The 20532-nt window shown below is 34.4% G+C and overlaps 1 protein-coding gene across 3 annotated transcripts; it reads right to left on the bottom strand.

The window, feature by feature from the left end:
- Nucleotides 1-356: 356 nt before the first annotated feature.
- Nucleotides 357-16513, bottom strand: LOC116308298 (uncharacterized). 3 transcript variants are annotated; one of them, XM_031718699.2, is made up of 3 exons: nucleotides 16394-16513; nucleotides 13555-13638; nucleotides 357-5742 (listed from the first exon to the last, which is right to left on the bottom strand). In XM_031718699.2, exon 3 carries the CDS (start codon nucleotides 5663-5665, stop codon nucleotides 2996-2998), a length of 2670 nt encoding a protein of 889 aa, XP_031574559.1. In that variant the 5' UTR covers nucleotides 5666-5742; nucleotides 13555-13638; nucleotides 16394-16513; the 3' UTR covers nucleotides 357-2995. The 3 variants fall into 3 exon arrangements, with proteins under 3 accessions (XP_031574559.1, XP_031574551.1, XP_088896595.1); XM_031718691.2 differs by lacking the exons at nucleotides 13555-13638; nucleotides 16394-16513 and adding an exon at nucleotides 11743-12138; XM_089040469.1 differs by lacking the exons at nucleotides 13555-13638; nucleotides 16394-16513 and adding an exon at nucleotides 10222-10550.
- Nucleotides 16514-20532: the final 4019 nt, after the last annotated feature.

Here is a 20532-nt window from a genome sequence, read left to right as displayed (position 1 = left end):
AGCAGAGATTATTCAGCTTCACCAGGTAGAAGATTAATGAATCCGTCAGTAAAATAGTTTACGCACACCTGTAACTATAATGAAACGTAACTTATTCTACATTACATGGTAGCTAGCGTTACAACCTCTACAGGGAAATAGCAGAGAAAACTACTAATCTTCATTAGTTAGAACCTGAAGGCATTGTGATTGGTTCAGTCATAAGAAGGGGATCGTAAATCGATAAAACCGTACCAACGGTGAAGCTAGTGAAGATTCAATGGATGCCTGTCAACCCCTTTCTACCCTGGAATGTGCATTTGGGACCTTCCAGTTTTGAGGTGGGTTGATAAGTATTGAACAGGTATGATACTGAATAATGAGGTAATAGCTGTTTTATTGTTTCAAACACAATGTTAGATTGCTAGAGCGTAAAAAATTTCAATAAATCTAATGTCATCTAAGAATGTATTACATCAACTAATATTGGCAAAAAAACACACGATGCAAAACTGCTGGCGGATGCAGATTCCCAAGGGATAGGGTAAGGTAAGGTTAGGTTAGGCCTAGAGTAAGATTAGGTTAGGTTAGGTCTAGGGTAAGGTTAGGTTAGGTCTAGGGTAAGGTAAGGTAAGGTTAGGTTAGGTTAGGTTAGGTTAGGTTAGGTTAGGTTAGGTCTAGGGTAAGGTTAGGTTAGGTTAGGTCTAGAGTAAGATTAGGTTAGGTTAGGTCTAGGGTAAGGTAAGGTTAGCTTTAGGGTAAGGTTAGGTAACGTTAGGATAATCTTGAACTTTAAAGTTTCAATGTTCCATAATTTTTTAAACTTTGTGTGACGTCATTAGCCAGCACGTTAGTTCTTTTGTTATGCCAACAAGCAGTGTGGCCTCTCTGTGTTTATAATCCCATTGAAGAGATGCACCTCACTTATATTTCAAGCAAAGCTTTTGAATCAAGTATTTGTCGATACAACGCATACAACAATACCAACGGTGCGTCTTCTAGGATATATGGTCCATTTTCCAGACCTTGTCGGTGTTAAATCTCTTTATTAGTGATGTTTACTATTAACTCGCGCTCCGTTTAGTTCTAGACTAATAGTTATCAAATTGCAATAATTATATAATACAAAACTAATAAGAAATAAATTTGAATTTAGAAGAAATATTTGAAGGAGTATCAAAGTAATTTATAAACCAATAGCATTTTATAAACGATTTTTTTATGCTTGTAAGAATAATTTCTTCACTTCACTTCACTTCACTAAATCCCGTAACAAATGTAGTTTTCAATAATGTTTTAAAAGCATTTTTTTAAATTTACGCATATCATATTCTATGTTGATTGAATTAAAGTCGCAGCTCTTAAAAGAACTGTCAAAGTTATTACATATCCGCGTTTTTATCGGTTTTGCATTGTATTGAACCATTTGGGACTGGACTCAAAACTTACGCCCATGCGCCAAACTGTTCAAGAAACCAAACTTCTTCATTCTCTTTTTGAACAAACTTGACCTCTGGAATATTTCTCATCTAACTCTCAAATTTCTCGAGATTTTCAGGGAAAAGCATAATTTAATACAAAAATAAGAAGAGATTTTGGTAGCTCCTAAACCTCATTCTTAACGTATTTGAGAGCAAAGCTCCGTCTAAAACCAAGAAAACATTTTTAAACCTTGAAACCTTAAGCTTATTAGTCGCGTATCATAACGTAGGGAATTGCATGTCATTCTTTGATAATCCCATGATAATCCTCTTGTTAGGAAAGGATTTTCTGTTCGAAATATATTAAGAACAAAAAGACTATAGAACTAAAAATAAGATAAATATTTTTAAAAGAAAAAATATCCTATTCTCTTTGATATATTAACATGTTCCATATCATCAATATCAAAATCATTTCCTGTTTCAAAACATAGAACTGAGACCGAAATGGTAAAAAAGAAGGTGAAAGGTAAAGGTGATTTATTTTACTTCGATGACGCGGGGAGTTGTTGCCCAATTCTCCAGAGCCAAGGGCTCATGTTTAATGCGCTCGAAGGTGCGACCTCTACCCCCTCTAACTATCAGTGCTCCTTTTTACGGGTATTTAAAGCTAATCAAAGCTACACAGAACAGAGAGAAGTCGAAACCGACGTGGAGTTCCTGAGGATCGAACTTTGGACCTCTAGCTCTGATGGCTGCGCACTAACCAACTGAGCTACGCCTGCTCCTAAAACAGTACATGGGCAATACGTTAATTAGAGATATCTATTGATACAACGCGTGGAATGTTCACACATTTTTGCACTTTTAACACATGTTCCATATCGACTCTTTACTCTTCAAATAAATACATCGGGAGGAAATTTTGGTCATTTCCCAGAATACCTTTCGGACTCAGCTTCTTTTTTTTAAAGTTTTGAACCCGGTAATAATTTTGTAATTGAGTATATCTTCGCGACAAATCACAAACTACCTAGTCAAGAAAATAAAAAGGAAAAGGAAAAAAAAAACAACCAAAGAAACGAAAAAATCTTTATAATTATAATGGAAATAACAAGGACCGAGATAACCACGTTATCTCCACTCACTAATGGAATTTTCTTTGCTGTATTATATTTCTCTTTGTCTGGCTTGGTTTATCCTTTTCAAGTCATATGGCTGTTAGTTGGCTGTTAGAGCTTGTCTGTGTTTTTCGCATCTGTAAAGCCATGGCTTTTGAATTCAGTGTCCAGTATCTTTTAGAGATATCACTAGCTTTTATTCAGGTTAAGTAAGGCATTTCATCTGATTATCTATATTTTGCTTTTGTTTCCTTGTTTGATGCAGCTTTCGGATATGATGAGCTCTTTGCATTAGAACAATGTTTTGGAATTCTAGTCATAATTTTAATCTGCCGCTATGCCAATCATTTGCAAAGAATTTGTTCAGATGCACGCCGACACATTTAGTTTTAACTCGGATCTATAAACAGCTTTCACATTCAGTAAGCGCACTCAAATCAATCTGAATTATTCTCCAGAGTTTATGGACTTATTTCATAAAATTACGCAATAAGCACCTTGTTTTGCACCATCTGCTTCATCTCCAGTTATTCCAAAATGCTTAAACATAAATCCATGTAGGTACTGCTGCATCGCGTTGTTGCCTTCCTTCTCGGCAATTGCAAGAGCCGTATCACCATCGTATGTTCTCTTGACGATAATATCAACACCATGGTTCAAGAGTACCTCTGCTTCTTTGACGCTCCCATCTTTAGCAAGATAATGCAGCGCGTTCCATCCCTTTTTGTCTACAATATGCTTGTCTGCACCTTGCTCTATTAAAAAGTCAATTACCTCAGAGTGACGATTCTTAGAGGCTATGTGTATAGGTGCTACGCCGTCATATGTTGGGCAATCTGGTTGAGCGCCAAGTTTAATCAAGCTCTTAACGACATCAATTTTGCCCTCGCTGCTAGCAAAGTGTAACGCATTCCAGCCTGCATCGTCTGTGGCGTTCATATCCACGCCTTTAGTAAGAAGGAAGTCGATGATTTCAGGGTGGCCATGTTGTGATGCGCAGTGCAGTGGAGTTATACTCTTTGTGTTTTTTATATCTGGCTCCAAGCCGTGCTGCAGCAAAGCTTTAACGACTTCTAGATGGCCTTCGATGCAAGCTATATGAAGTGGCGTCCAGTTGTTCGAATCTTCCATTCGCAAATCAGCATTGCGTGACAACAACGGTGCAACAGCTGCAACGTGACCACGACTTGCTACAATGTGTAATGCAGTAGAGCCTTTAGTTGTGGTGCTATTCACGTTCACTCCAAGCTCAAGAAGTAACTCTATTATTGAAACAAAGCCGTATTCACAGGCAATATGTAGTGAATTGAGACCTGCTTGTGTCGTCTCGTACTCATCAGCACCTTTAGAAAGCAACATTCTTATAGCATTTAGCTTATTATTCTGTATCGCTAGGTGTAAAGGTGTAAAACCTTCGAATGTTCGGCAGTTTGGGTCAGCCTCATGGTCAATAAGCTCACTTATTACAGATAAATGGCCTGCCTGACTTGCAAAATGTAGAGTACTCCATCCATTTTCATCCATCAGGGCGAAATCCCCTCCCTGATCAATGAGGTACTTTACTGCCTCCAGTTGCCCAGCACCAGCCGCACTATGCAGAGGCGAAACAAATTTCTCTGTTTGAGCATTTATATCCATACCATGTTCAAGGAGCATCTTTATCACACCTATTTCTCCACTCTTGCTAGCATAGTGTAGAGCTGTCATGCTATTGTTGTCTGCAACATGAAGATCACCACCACGAGGAAGAAGAAACTCCAGCACCTCACGATGACCACGTAGAGCCGCAATACACACAGGTGTCAGGCCGCATTTAGTACGTGTGTTAATATCTAGACCTTTGTGAAAAAGCGTCTCGATAACGTCTGTGTGTCCACCCTTGCACGCATGGTGAAAGGCATTCCAGCCTTCTTTGTCTTCAATTTGGAAGTCAGCCCCGTTTTCCAATAAAAATTCTAAAATTTCCTGATGCCCGTGCCTTGATGCTATATGTAAAGGAGTTATGCCTGAATTTGAAGGAGCATTTAAATCGACACCTTTTTGAACTATGACTTCTAAGGCTTTAGTTAACAGTTTTCCGCCTTGGCTTGCGTAATGAAGGACTGTCCATCCTTCTTTATCAGTAGCATGCACATCTGCGCCTTTCCTTAGCAGATAGTAGATTACCTCGTGGTGTCCGTACCGGGCCGCGATTTGTAGCGCAGTTGAACCCTGCCTTGTTTGCCTATTAATGTCCGCGTCGAGTTTTAAAAGCAAGCGAATTATAGGAATATGGCCACCTAGACTTGCAAAATGCAAAGCTGTCCATCCAAATTCATCTGCAGATCGAACATTTGCGCCTTTGTTGGCAAGAAAGTCGACTGCCTCAGGGTAGCCATGGCAGCCCGCAATCATTACGGGTGTACATCCTCCGTTAATTCGTGAATCAGCTTTTATGCCATTAGAAAGAAGCGTCTCTATAACACCGATATGGCCTTTTTGGCAGGCAGAGTGGAGTGGGTTCCATCCATCTTTGTCAACAGCGTTTTTATCAGCTCCCTGTTTAATTAGAAAGTCAACGGCTCCCAAGTGTCCGTTCATGGCAGCTTTGTGGACTGGAGTATTTCCATCCGTAAGCGGTAAGTGTTGCTGGAAACCATAGTGAATTAGAATATCAATGACAGACACATGTCCTGCTTCGCTCGCTAGGTAGAGTGGGTTACGCCCTTCTTTGTCGACTGCGTTGCCGTCAGCGCCATTAGTAATCAGTATATGCACAGCTTTATCGCTACCGCTCTTTGCAGCTAAGTGAACGGGCATTGTGCCATTCTTGGATCGAGCGTTGCAGTTTGCTCCAGCTCTAAGAAGTAATTCCATAACTTCTGTATGGGCGCCTTTACTTGCCCAATGCAAGGGTGTAAGTCCATCATCATCAACAGTATTAACATTAGCACCCAGCGAGATCAGATATCTGACTGTATCGATGTTTCCGTGTCTTGATGCGATATGTATTAAGGCCATGCCATTTGCTTTGAGATCAATATTCGAGAGCTTGTTACCAATTTTTTTCAAGACCTGGATGTTTCCATCCTTACAAGCTTGTTGGAGTAAGATTATTGAACGCAAGTCTATTCTTGCCACTCCTTCATGACGAGCAGTCACCATGTTCTAGCAGCATTGCCTTCTTGGTGGATAAGAACTTTGAAGCAAGCCCTCCGTTTGACGATGATTATAATATTATTCTGAAAAGAAACAAATAAAACATCAATGATGAAATTCATAACTTAGCATCTTCATTGGATTTTTTATTTCATTAATTTCGGTTCACTTACATTGATCCGACTCGAGTAAATGACAATCTGCGCATGCTCCTAGTCTGCCACACAAAACGTTTTCTTACTACAGTAAAAATATGGAAATGTGTGTTGCTTTAAAGTGCTACTACGACGAAAATCGCTCAAACTTGGATTCAGCTGAAACTTCCTAAAAATACTCTTTAAAGGTCCAATAATCACTGTATGAAGTGTTTTCTCGATATTCAGTACGAAAGTATGATATTTTTACGATTATTTTTTGGAGTCTGTGACATCATAGACTCAACATCGCTCCATTCATTTCTTTGTACATAAATCCTTAATTTATTTTATTCCTATGAAGCCCAAAGGGTGGCTAATGTGCTTATTTCACATTACTTGTGACTATAATTTATATTTTGGGGTGTTTGGGTATTTCTTTCTCCCTTTGCTACTAATATTTTGATCATAAACTACAATGAAATGTATGGAGCGATGTTCGATGTTGAGTGTATGACGTCACAGACTCCAAAAAATAATCGTAAAAATATCATACTTTCGTCCTGAATATCGAGAAAACACTTCATACAGTGATTATTGGACCTTTAAAGAGTATTCTTAGGAAGTTTCAGCTGAATCCAAGTTTGAGCGATTCTCGTCAGAGTAGCACTTTAATCTTTATAGATTTACAAAATGAACTTTATGAAATGCCAAAACTAATTAAAGCGGTCAGTTCTTGAATTCTTTCATACAGCTAGCTTTGTTTGTTAATGCAGTATCTTTGTCTCTAAGTTATACTCACAATTTTGTTTTGTATATTCGGAGAAAATGAAAATTTTTTTTTTTTCTAAAACCCCTTGGAATTCTTGGAATTAAAGCCACTCTCGTAGCCAGAGTCCTTATCACTGGCTTACTGCGCATGCTCGACAAAATAATTGTTATTTCGTCGAGCATGCCCAGTAAATAATAAGGGCTCTGGGTACGAGATTAAACTAAAGAAGTACTGAAATGCAAGCATGAGCAAAACATTTTCTCTAGTGTACATAGATCACTATAAATAGTCAAACTACCGATCATTCACGGATCTTGTTACGTAATTTTCCAATTATACGATACGTATTTTTTATTCATTTTCTTAGTCTGTATGAGTCAGCAAAAAAGCCACTTGCTATGAAAAGAAATCAGATCAATTTTAAAACCGTTTTTAGACACAGCTTGACCTCAAAGTAAATTTTGATATAATATAACAACAACAAACACATTTATGCTAACACTTACTTAAAAGCAAGAAATTCCTATTCTTTTAAAAATTTCTTTGAAGCTAATTGTCTCTAGTCGTTAAAATAAATGACTTCAATTTATGTACTTTCCTCATGACTCTAGTTTAAAAGCTGCCCTTCGCTCGTGCCAAATATATCAATAATTCTGGGTCGACCATAATTGATGTTGTTTCATTGTTGAACTTAATTCAAATTATTGCAAAATTCTGATGACAATTAAATAAGCTCGGTTATATTTGACTCAGCCGGGTACTTTGAAATTTCGAATTGAATTGAATTCACGTATCGAACTATACGCTAAAAAAAAAACTGATATCATATCATGTGGCACAAGTAAGTCTTGCTTACACCTATTTTTAAAAGGTTTTTTATTAAAGATGAATTCTGCAAAGTGCTAAGATTAAGAGATTTAGATTTACTTTGGAGCAAGGAAACTAAGCATCGAAATTGAAATAAAATACCAATACATAAATCGTTCTTTTTTTTAACAAGGCTTAAACTTACAAACAATTAATCAAGTTCTTTTAAATAAGTTTTACTTTTCGTGTCTAAAAGATTGAATAAAACGTTCTATGATTTGGATGGCCTCGCTGAAAATACCTTTGAATAAAATAAAACAAAAATAAACAAACCGTCCTCGTTTTACAAGTTTAAAACTTTAAGAAAAAAATATTTATTTTAAATAAGTTTCACTTTTCCGTGTCTAAGAGAAAATAGAACGTTCTAGCAATTAGCATTTGAATGGCTTTGCCGAAAACAACATTGAATAAAATGAAATGAAATGCAAATAAACAAATCGTCTTTGTATTACGATGTTTATAACAATTTTAAAATAGCTATTGCTGACAACCTTTGTTACATGATCGAATTGGAAGTTGCAAATAGCAATAAAAAAGGCAAAACAAAATCCTAAGAGCACGACAAAACTAAAAAAATTAAGAAACGACGAAAAACGACAGAACTAAAAACGCCGAGATAGGAACTAATTGAATTTATTCCATTTCATACAATTGATATATAATAAATGTATTTAAACAAGATACTTATGATTAAGCACGAAAAGCGTCTCACTTAAGAATTGTTCAATAGAAAATTCCATGAAACGTAAATTTCTTTTCAACTTTTTTTGGCAGTTTTGTAGACAGTTCACTGACCCCGAGGGTTGTCGGCGTGTAAAATAGCCCTTTTCCTTGCATGCCTGTTAATCAACTAATGATCCACTTAAACTCTCCGGCTTTGTCTGCAAAACTGAAGCTTTCCATTTAATACTGTATATTGATGAGAAGAGAAAGCCGTTTCTAAAGGGGCTTAATTATGGTACAAGAAAGCTCTTGATATATTGACCTTGGTCCAAACTGTAGTTTTTTTCTCTCTTTTTTTATGAACGAGTTTGTAAGCTTTTTTTTCTTTTGGCGTTTGTTTTGTTTTGTTTTTTTTTGTTTTTGTTTTTTTTTTTTTTTTCCTGGAACTTTCTTTCTTTCTTTCTTTCTTTCTTTCTTTCTTTCTTTCTCACTCAGGATAAACTGAACTCACCAAGGTCACACTCTATAGAAACCACTCTTGCCTAATAACTATCCCTAAACAAATAAATTAAATTCAACAACTAGATTCAAATTCTATAGTAGATCCAGATTCGTGCATCTCATAAAAAGCTATTTACACCCATTGGTAAATATTTTTAGTCTCAAAAATATTTACACTCGGTTGCATAAATGTTGTAGTATACTTTTATATACATATATACAAATACCTAATGAGATGAAAAATTTTAAAAAGTCTTAAAATATGGCCGTGAATTGATGGAATCTGCATGATGGACAAAAATATCGGTATTTATACCTTTCTCTGTCGCAAGATCTATACTTATCTATACTTACAAGATCTATATAGCTACATGTTGTTTTGGTGTTTGAGATGATATTAAATTATATTTTTTCTTTAATAGTATCTTACGCTGAATGATGTCAGTTTTCATTTTCGTTTTGAAAAAAAAAAAAAAAAAAAATTTTACATTTGCAGGCATTAATAGTACAGACAGATTCTGCACTGCCCGTACTAACACTACAGGGCCTACAGTAATTAGTGAAGGCTGTTATGGTGTCCCTGCCCTCGCGAGCAAAAGTAAAAATAAAATATAAAATAAAATAAATACTGAAGGTTTTAATTTTTCCTTCATTTTCGACTTGCTGATCATCTTATATATCAGCTATATGTCATTTGTGTCATTTCCTAATCTTTAATTCCTATTTTAATACATTTATAAATAATCAAGGATTCCGGAATTTTCGCAAACGGTTTAATTGCTACAAACGTTTTAATTACATCGATCTTCCTTCCTCCTCTCTGCCTTCCTCCTCTCTGCCTCTCTCCTTTCTTTATTTTTCTCTGTTTCTATTTCCTTGTCTTTCTATCTCCTCCAACAAATGTGTCGAGTAGAGTTTATTAGCTCTCTCCTTTGATTCTAGGGTTTTTCTCCTGGTTTGAGGGTTTTCCTCCCTCTTCAAAACCTATAAACGAGCTAAATTCAAGTTCAATATGTCAGTTAGCCATGCCTTGACTTTGATCAGCACAGAGGTTATTTTACGGTTCGATAAAAATTGAATATTTATAGTATATTATATATTAAATAATTATATTATTTTATATGTATATCATATTTTAATAAAATAATTGTTCCTATTTGTCCCTCTCTCTTTCTAACATTCAGGCTATCTGAAGAAAAAATTTCCCTTAATACTGAAATCAGTATAAATTATTTTACATTTTTTGTTATTATTTAAATACGAATTGACCAAGATAGGCTTTAACTGCCAGTAGCTACTGCTACAATTAAAAATAAAATATATAGTTACTACCACAATTAAAAAATTAAGACTAAAGCAACTCAGTTAAATCATATGTAAAATAAATGAAATGGAATCTTAGGCTCTCTAAGGATACAGCTATGCAGTATATTTCATGATAAATGGAAAAACTTAAGATATATCTCACGATATATCTCCTGTTGTTATTGAAAACTCAGGTTGTTGGTATACACATATTGAGATATAACTTTAAGAGTCAGAATTTTTGCAATAGCTGCCTATATACTTATACTTATTTATATATACGTATATTGTATGCAAAAATAAAGATATAAGATGCAAACCTTTCATTTCAACGCCTGCGAAGATGGATAAATAGCTCGTTCTGAGTGTCCTAAGACGCTTTAGCTTCGACGAGTTTTGCTCTCGACGTTTATCGTCATCGTAACCAACGCATCCAGGAGGAATGTAATCCTCTCTGATTAGTCATTTTGATTTTTTTTTTACCAAGTTATTATCAAGGATATTCAAGCAATACAAGATTATTAGGCTCAGACTGTTCTCTTCTCCAGGCATCGCCATATTCATTATCATAAAATAAGTATTCTGTGAAAAGCCTTTAAAATAATTTTTTTACGTTCAAGAATGACTTATGCTGCACGCTGACATTACAAAATTAGGTTTTTAAAGTATACGAATAATCCATGCCATGTCTTTTACATTCGAGTATTCCTTTTTTTTTAAATAAACATAATTTGGTTCCGACCTCATATTTTTGAATATATGATTTTCTATTTCATTTAATATAAATCAAAATTAAAAAATATTTGCTTGAAAACCAAGTTATGAAAGCTTACTTTTTTTCGTAATTGGCGCATCTGAGGAGTAGGTTATTTTTGCATACGTTTAATTTATTTTTGCACGAGAAATGTTTTTATTTAAATGTGAGGATTTGCTCGCTCCTACTTGAAAGGAAGGAAGTTCGCTTACAACATGGTAAAAAAGTAATTAATCTAGGAGCTAATGAACACATATATACGCAACGAATCAATTTGTCTTTTTTCACAACCTGACAACGAGCACTTCTATAGACTATTATTTCCAAGGGGGAAAAACATGTTTTATTTTGCTTTAAAAAAATATTTGCTTAAGCAGTTCAACATTGGATTCGAACCAAAATCTTAGGTAATTCTACACAAGCATTTATCATCTGTAATCGTAGAATTTCATTAAATTTCTGTGGATTAGCGGCAACTAAATTTAGTTCATTTAAGCTTTCAAAGGCATTGTGAAGTCAGTTATATTTTGTAATATCTAACCAATCTGATTCAGTTTTTGCCACAAGAAACCATAAAAAAATTATGATAAACAAGAATCCTTTAGTACAGATATTTGCCAAAACAAATACTAGTATTAATTGTTAGCACCTTCTCGATGTAAGTAAATCAATCTAGTATGATTTAGCTTAGATATCATGATTTGTATTTCAGGGAGTTGTGTTTGAAGTGGATATATGTCACTAGTAAGCAACTTGCAAAACATAACCTCTTAATACGTAATTTACTGACTTCCATACATCAAATACTATTCCTTCGTTATTGCAACGCAAAAAAATTCTCAGTTTGTCAAACGGCGAAATATCAAAATTTCAAAATACCAAGAAACCTTTTAGTCCTTTAAAGCAAATCATTCAAAGTTTCGTATTTGTTTTTCCATAAAGCTGTTATTCCAAACTGCTGTTATTCTGTAAATTTTTTAAAGAAGAAACGACCTATTTTCCTTAGAATACATTCATAAGGTGATAAAAACGAATACCAGTGTTTTTTAAGTGGGATAAAGTAACTCTCCATGACTTAAATCCATACCTTGGGTATTTTCTAGTCTCCTGAAGTTCTGTGGCCGAGTAATAAAGAGTTCCACTACTCCAACGCACGGACGCAAAATGAACGAAAACACAAACAATCTCTCGCTAGCAGGTGTCATCAACTGGAATCTCGGGTTCACTGCTGCGACACAACCGCTTACAGATGCCCAATTCAAATCCGTCCTACAATTTCTCAATTCCACAAATCTAGAACTCCTGATTTTCAGTCCTATAGTTGGCTTACAAGCTTGTAGTAATCATAGCTTAAGTCATTTTTTGATTCCTAAAGTTAATGCGTGTGACAGTGAACGAGCTTTGTGTTTGTCGAGCTTTTTATAATAGCACGCTTCAGTACTATTTTTGTTATACATAATTTATGCCTTTAGGCGGGTTGATTCGCAAGCCTCATCAAAAATCGGGAGACTGAATTACTGAAATTCAATTTCTTTGTGTTTTCGCGTATTTTCAATTTTCTACTTTGCATAATTCAAAACTAAACTTTTTCTGAAATCGTCCTGGAATTAAATTCCTAATTTTTCTAAATCTTTAATCCATTGAGAAAACAACAAAGAGCCTAATCCTCACAGCAAACATAGGGAAATATTTTGAATGACTATTCTATCGATTTCTTAGTCCTAAAGATTCCCTTTTTATTTATTTATTGACTTTAAAAATTCACTCCCAAACAACCCAAGAGTGGATAGCCTATAGGTTGTTTGATATAGCTGCATTAATTTGTGGTTTGAAATAATTCATTTAGTCATTCCCAATGTTTTTTTGCAAGCGTTATCTAGTGTACCTCTAGAATGAGTATAACCGCTGCGGGGAACATCCTTTTCTATTCTTTTTCCTCTAAATTATTTTCAGTTTCGCTTCGAACATGAGAAGAAAATGTTTTCGAAGAAATGCGGTCATTTATTCAAGTCTTAAACAGTTCACCTTAAAGCTTCTTTTCACACGTATTTCCACTTTTTTAAGTGGGATTGAACTTGCATTGGTTCATTTTAAGTATTTTTAGATGGCTTATAGCCCACCAAATCCATCGGTTTACTGGTAATACTTTAACTCAGTGGTAAACCACAGAAAAATCAAAATCTTCAACTGAATCTGGCCAAGGTCATCCCAGCTAAAACTTAAATAAAATGCTACCTAAAAAAACTACGGCTTTTAAGGACCTCAAAATTGCATTTATAAAGACTGAAAAAACATTGAACTTTACAAATGCAAAAACAAAAATAATGTATCTATTATCATAACACTATTGTATTGGTTTACTCATTTTTTATGTGTTTTCTGCGTAGGGAGATTTTGCATTAGACATATTTAGAGGTCTATTTTGTAAAGGTATTGTCTGATTGCATTCACTATAATTGAATGGTCCTACTATAACGTTCCAGTTGCTTTGCCGATTTAATTGAACTACAGTACAAGATAGCGGAGCCCTTTTAGAGATTGCCAATGGGGTACCCAATTGTTAGTTAACTTCTAATTTTTCGGCCGCATGTCAGTTAACTGTAATAGTATTACGAGCGTTGGTCATAATATCAAACAAAAGAATGAAATATCAGTTAACTTTTAACTACTAATTTTAGGTTATTTGTCAGTTAGTTACTTTTTTTTTGTTTTTTGCCACTGAATTGTCAGTTAACTATACTAACGCCATTGCCCACCTCCTTTGACTGGAGGTTGGCAATGGAGATGGACATTTGGATGGAGATTCTTCTTATGGATATCATGTACATGTCTCCATATAGTTTCTCAAGCTTCACTGGAAGCCAAAGGGATTTTGCTCAAGACAACGCGTTCCGAGTACCTTGGGCTCCAGATATTTCGCTTCCTCCTGTGGCTGTAAAAAACGTCAGAGCAAGAATAGATCCCTTGCTTTAAATCCCTGTACCTGGGGGTCAAAACAATAAATGTATTAACATCTTAAGACATTTAAATCCTCAAAAAAAGGGAATTCTTTTGTTTTGACGCCCAGACTGAGCTGCTTTGACGTCATATGCAAGGGGTCTATAAATAGCCTCTGGACTCAAAGTAAAATTTCGAGATGGGAGAACATGACGGACTAAGTAAAAGGGCCCGATCTTTGCCTGGTTTTCTTTGTATCATTAGCATTCATGGCTGTTACATCAGGCTGCAGTCAATATACTTATGACGTCAACTGATCGTGCACCAACTGAGATCGCTATTCATACGCAAACCTAAGTGCACTCATGTTACGTGGAAACGTTTTTTCTAGTATTACATTAGTAATTTTGATAAACAATACGTAGTAGCTACAGAAGCATTGGTAGTATACAGCTATTTCAAAAAACTTTGAATCCTGATATTGAATACTAAATAGTGTATTCCAAGACCGAAATGCATTTTGGGTCCTATGTAATATTGTCCAAAGTACAAAAATAAATTATAATTATACACCGAATCGAAATATGGCGACCAATTTGAATTACTATTGTTCTGCACTGACTAGCGACTGATTGGCCTCTCATACATGTGAAAATGCTTTTATGTTTGCACGTGATCACGAGGCTACTCAGTCGCTAGTCAGTGCAGAACAATAGTTATTCAAATTGGTCGCCATATTTCGATTCGGTGTATTATCTTGTTTTTAGTACATTATATCCGAAACAATACACTATAGTTAAATATAGGGAACAAATCGCTGTATATTTACTTTTTATTTCGAATTAACGAGACCCACAATGCACATTGGTCTTGGAATGCACTACTCCAAGTATGCAGTATTCAGTATCCAACATTTTAAAAAAAAATTTGCAGTTATTATTTGAAAAAAAAAAAAAAAAGATGACGTAGGTTTTGTTGCATGCTGAATCTTGAATCTGGCTTGCTGCTTACTAAGCTTTGAAATGTATATAAAATACACCTATTTCAAAAAAAAGTTGTCATCGCCAAAAGCGATAGGCGATATAGGGCATTCCAAGATGGAAATGGTTTCGTCCACTACAGACAACATTGACGAAAATAAGCAGAAACACAAGTCATTCCAGCTATTCTTGGATCTTGGAATGACCTATGTCAAATTGCTTTTCGCCTATTGCCTTTGGTGATGTGAAATAATTTTAGCGGATGACTACTTTAAATGGCAGTCCCGTCTCAATAAAATGAAACGTAAACTGAGAACCACTGAGAACGCAACGAAACCCTGGCCGTGACTACTCTCAGTGCCAGCGACCGAGGCCCGCTTCCAGTATAGTACCGAAGCTACTATAAGGCCTCCAAAAAGTGTATCATTATAAATACCTCAATCAACTGCTATTTCAATAAGTTCAGTTTTAATTACCAGATGTAATATTTATATTTTTGTAGTATTATTTCATCTCTATTTCGCCTCTATTCATCTCTCATTCGCCTCTATTTCATCTCTTTCTCTATAGTTACATTCAGCGAACAGTTTAAGAGACTCGAGTAAAAATAATTCGTGTTATATTCCAAGTTTTGAAGAAACTGGGCACAACATTGGTTTTAAACAAATTAAACAAATATAGTTGATTTACATATTTGTTTTAAAATAATATCAAATTTAAAATATTACCTTAATTATAATTTCATTTATATTAGTATAAACATGAACACCTGACCAATATATCGTTTCCTATTAAACATAAACTCACCTAAATTGTGGTCTACAAATGGCTTCAAAAACAAATAACAAAAAAAAAAGGGGAGAAAGAAAAAAAAGGGGAGAAAGAAAAGAAAAGAAAAGAAAAGAAAAGAAAAGAAAAGAAAAGAAAAGAAAAGAAAAGAAAGGAAAAAAAGAAAAACAAACAAACAAACAAAAATTGGTAACGGTGTATTACTGACTATGACGTTGATGATGATGATGAGGACGTTGTTGATGATGGTGCAAAATGGTTCCTTTGAATTTGAAATTAGGAAATTTAGTAAAATTAGGGTAATTATTATATCCCGCAAATCTTGAATAAATAGCCAATTTTATCAGTTAACCATGATTCTTGTCGTATTTACAATTAAAAAATATGAACTTAAATTTTGAAGCCGGAAGTTCGAAGTCAATATTGTTAGTGTGACAATTATTTTGACGAAAATAGTCGAAGAATTAGATATCATGTTCGACATAATAAAAGCTATCTACCTGTAGTTTATCTATTTAAACTCACCAATGTGTACTTGATTACGACCAACTAAGACATTTTTTAATCAATTATTTTTTGGTGTAGACGTTTGAAATTTGCATTTCCTTCGAACCGATTTCAAACTGAGCTTGACATGCATTGCCACAATAAATTCAATTACTTAATATTTTTTCTAATTTTTCTTATGAAAATAAAAAAACAATATAAATTAGATTTACAGGAAGTCAAGTGAAAATGTAAATATAATATAAAAAATTTCCATGGCGCGTTTAAAATATTCCTCAATAGATTCTTGAATTCAAAATTACAGGCTTGACAAATACGCAATTTAAGATCTTACGACATCAGTGACAGCCTTCAGGATGTAAAAAAAAACATCCCCATTCTCAAAAACTTGGTATTAAAATCAGTAATATGTTCAAAATATATATCTAATTATTTCAATGTCATGAAGATAGACTATTTCAAAAAAATACCTTAAAAATGTATGGTATTAATTCAAATACGATTGTTGGCAAGTTCTCCACATACCTTTTTATTTGATATCTCAGAAGTTCGCTTTGAACTGACCCATCAACCGTAAAACTGTTCCAAGATGTTGGAAGTCGATGTACGCCTTGAAATACTCGAATATAATGAAGGCCAAGTAGACTATTAATAAATTCTGTGGCGCTGTCTAGCAGGTGTCGGGTGCTGGCTGGGCTATTTCAGTGACCGCGAAAGGCAATATTCACTGGAACCCAAAGAGTATGGATGTATAAACCAGATTAAACCAGAACACATTATAACACTTATAGTAATATTACTAGAGTGCATACCATATATGCGTGAAAAACTTTGTAAGAATCTGCACAAATTTGCACAAATTATTAAGCTCAGTAGATCTCAGGGACTGGTCATAAAGTATTGGGGGGGGGGGGGGGGAGGGCAAAATTAGAATAGAATCAGTATTTTTTTTTATCTTGGCCCATTTAACAAATAGACATCAGTTTTTTTATGTGTCTGTCCTCTTATTGACAATAAATTGCGTCATCACATTGGTTAAAGTTTAACGTCAATAAGAGGACAGACACATAAAAAACTGATGTCTATTTGTTTTTTATAATAACAGAAACGATAAAAAATTCTCATTTTTAGCGATCAAAACAACCAACGGAAAGAGCGCTCGCTCGTTGACGTCAGCTTTATCTGTCTGTCCTCTTATTGATGATAAAAAATAACCAATCAGCGCGCTAGAAATTTGTAAGTTATTGTAAAATATAAAATGATGCTGAAAATGTGATGACCCAACCCCAGTTTAGAAGCAAAATTGCAGATGACCCACCCCTGAAAAAAGGATCCACTGGCCAGATTTACCTATATTTAATCTAAATGCCAAAAGAATTTTCTTGATTGCACACGTCTACCACTTCTTGTAACATTGACTGTTTCAGCTTCTTCTTTCTCTTTAACATCGTCTTCCTCACTATCAGTATAGTAATTCCTAATTCATGAGTAACAATGTCAGTTTCTTCGTTGCTATCCAAATCTTCAGTATCCTCATTAGTGTCCTCACATGAATTATCATCATCTTCAGTGTCCTCGCGTGAAGTACCATCTTCATGCTCTTCCTCTGTCGTAGTATTTAAAAACTGCATAGACAGCCAAGCATTTATTACTTGGACTTTCTCACTTTTGTACATTTTGCGCTTGAGCAAGTTGTGCTTTTTTAAAAAGAGGTCAAAGACTGCAACCCTCTGCTTCTTAAGCATTCAGCTTTCTTGTATGTCTTTCCAGTCATAGTCTTCGTATGCTTTAAGTTTCTCTGCTTTCTTATTTTTTTCTTTTCATTTGCCCTTTTAATTTTTTTTATTCGAAGGTACTATAGCTGTTTTACATACTTCCTAACCAGATCCACTGCAACTGCAAATTTCCTTGAGAAATTCTGATGATGACAATTATACAGTACTACTCTATTTTGTAATGGCCCACCCTTTTTAGTTGTCAAATTTTATCAACATCCCACCCTTTTGAAGGAGTTCAAAATTATGTGACCCAACCCCTGATTTTGCCCCACCCCCTATACTTTATGACCAGTCCCTCAGTAGACCGTAGACCTACAAAACTTTGCACTAATTTGTACAATTTTTTAAGTTAACTTTTTCACAGATATACGGTATGCACTCTGATACTAATAGAACATGAAAATACTAATGATACATCGTGTTCCCTTTTTTTTTTTTTTATAGTAATGATTATAACAATTTGTGATATTAGTTATTATGATCATTATGATAATAGTGATAAATGGTAAATGCAAACACGGTTATGCTAATCTAAATATTTAAATCTATTACAGTAACAATATAATAACTAGGGAAATTAGTTTTAAATATCATTATAGTAATTATAATGATAGAATGAAGGCATTTAACCCGTGAAATAAAAATTACTAGTCAACGTGTAATAGTCAAATAGATACAAAAGAAAATAATGGTATTGAGATCTACCAATGTGTATTAGTCTAATATCTGTTTCACGGGTTTAATGACTTGACTAATAGTATATGGAAACACGATTAAAAATCTAAATAAATTTTTAAATATTTTTCGAAGATCTGCTACGAAATGACACGCAGGTATATTTTGATTGATCCTTTCAAAATTATATCCTGTTCCCATGATTATAAGAATGCCTCATATAGAGGAGCGACAGTGGCAGCCATGATGAAGGACAATGTAAAACGTTTTTATGACAAGAGATTACATTTTGTTAATGGGAAATTTTCTCTCTTTTTTCACCTTTGTGGCTGCCTTGCCACCCCTTTATAAAAGACATAGTCAAGTTAGGCGTCTTCTAGATCTTTGATTGGGTTTATTGTCTTCCAGGTTTATCACTAATAATGGGTTAAAATTCGCCAAGAGGCAAAGAGTTTCCGGTTTGGAATTTGCAAAAAATCCTGAAGGCAGAATAAATGCATCTCGGTAACATTGTGCATGAATGATACTAAAAGGTGTTGACAAAAGGGAAAAAAGTCGCCATGCGAACCAAATCGTGAGAGATGAACAACGCTTGAGAGCTTAATAACTGACTAAAAAATTCTAAAAAATAGCAATTAAAAGGAAATGACTTTTACTAGCCTTTACATGGGGCATTTTTGGTTTCACAGTCAAACACAGCAAATCTATTTATATTGTCATTATCGCTCAAGCCATCCGGCCTAAGTGCCCTTGAACACTTGACACATAACCACGCGTAGCACAAATAAGCTATTTACTGCTCGACGGCAAATATAAACATACAAATGTTACAGAAAATGAGCACTGAAAATTAAGTTAGAATTTAATTTAAATGGTGAGAAATTCGATTTATAAATTCATTTTCATTTTTCATATTTTGATGATGATGATGATGCAAGATGATGATGCATGATGATGATGCATGATGATGATGATAATGATGATGTATGTATGTATAATAATATTAAACCTTCAAAATAATAATTATAAATTCGTAATAATAAGTTAGAATTTAATTTAAATGGTGAGAAATTCGATTTATAAATTTATTTTCATATTTTGATGATAATGATGATACATGATAATGATGATGATGCAGGATAATGATGCATGATGATGATGGTGATGATGCATGATGATGATGATGATGGTGATGATGCATGATGATGATGGTGATGATGCATGATGATGATGCATGATGATGATGCATGATGATGATGATGATGCATGATGCATGATGATGATGATGCATGATGAAGATACATGATGATGATGCATGATGATGATGCATGATGATGATGCATGATGATGATGCATGATGATGATGGTGATGATGATAATGATGATGTATGTATGTACAATAATATTAAACCTTCAAAATAATTATTATAAATTCGTAATATTTAAAGTATTTATAGCACCAGAACCTCAGCAGCAACAAAATAACAGATATGTTACTTTTTAACGAAGTTAATATTTAATGAAGTTGTTTTAATCATGTGGTTCTTGATGTTGCTTGCTACACTGAGGACTTACTGTGTCATTGGCACCAAACGACTGGATATCAAACGTTTGCGTGACTAGCATAAAACCCACCTTCTGCGTTACCAACAAGGCAAGGCGTTCGTATGTGTACTACAACACGAAAATTAATAATTATATTTTACCAAACAAAAATACCTGTAATTTTTTTTGATAAGACATGAATTTGTTGAAATTCTTAAATTGAACCTGAAATATCTTGTTTTATCATAAGGTATTGAAGAAATTATTTAATATAAATATGTGAACAATATGTAGAAGTTGATGATTTACAATTTTAATTTCAGTCAAAACGGTAAACTTACCCCCCTCTAAGTTCCATTAATGGTTTATTTAATCGAATATTGAACTTATTATTCTTTCTGAGAATACGAAGACTCAGGATTTGAAATAATAACCGATTCAAAACTTGAATTCTGATTGGATCAGTTATTCCATATAAGGAACACCATAATACAATCAGAATTCGAATTTTGAAGCCCCGTACACACTATGCCGGATAAATCTGAATCCGAATTTTTATTTATTCGGTTTGGCCTACCGTCCACACTAGTCCGGGCGAATCCGGAACAATTCTTCACCGAAAACGATTATTTTCGAATACGGTCTCCAGAGTGGAACAATTTGAAA

The sequence above is a fragment of the Actinia tenebrosa genome, unplaced genomic scaffold (genome assembly GCF_029948245.1).
Source record: "Actinia tenebrosa isolate PJP-AT-01 unplaced genomic scaffold, QUT_ActTen_1.0 PGA_scaffold7__59_contigs__length_16204524, whole genome shotgun sequence".
In the NCBI taxonomy this organism is placed as follows: Eukaryota; Metazoa; Cnidaria; class Anthozoa; order Actiniaria; family Actiniidae; genus Actinia; species Actinia tenebrosa.
The sequence above is the reverse complement of the archived record's forward strand: the minus strand, read 5'-3'. Positions and strand labels throughout refer to the sequence as shown.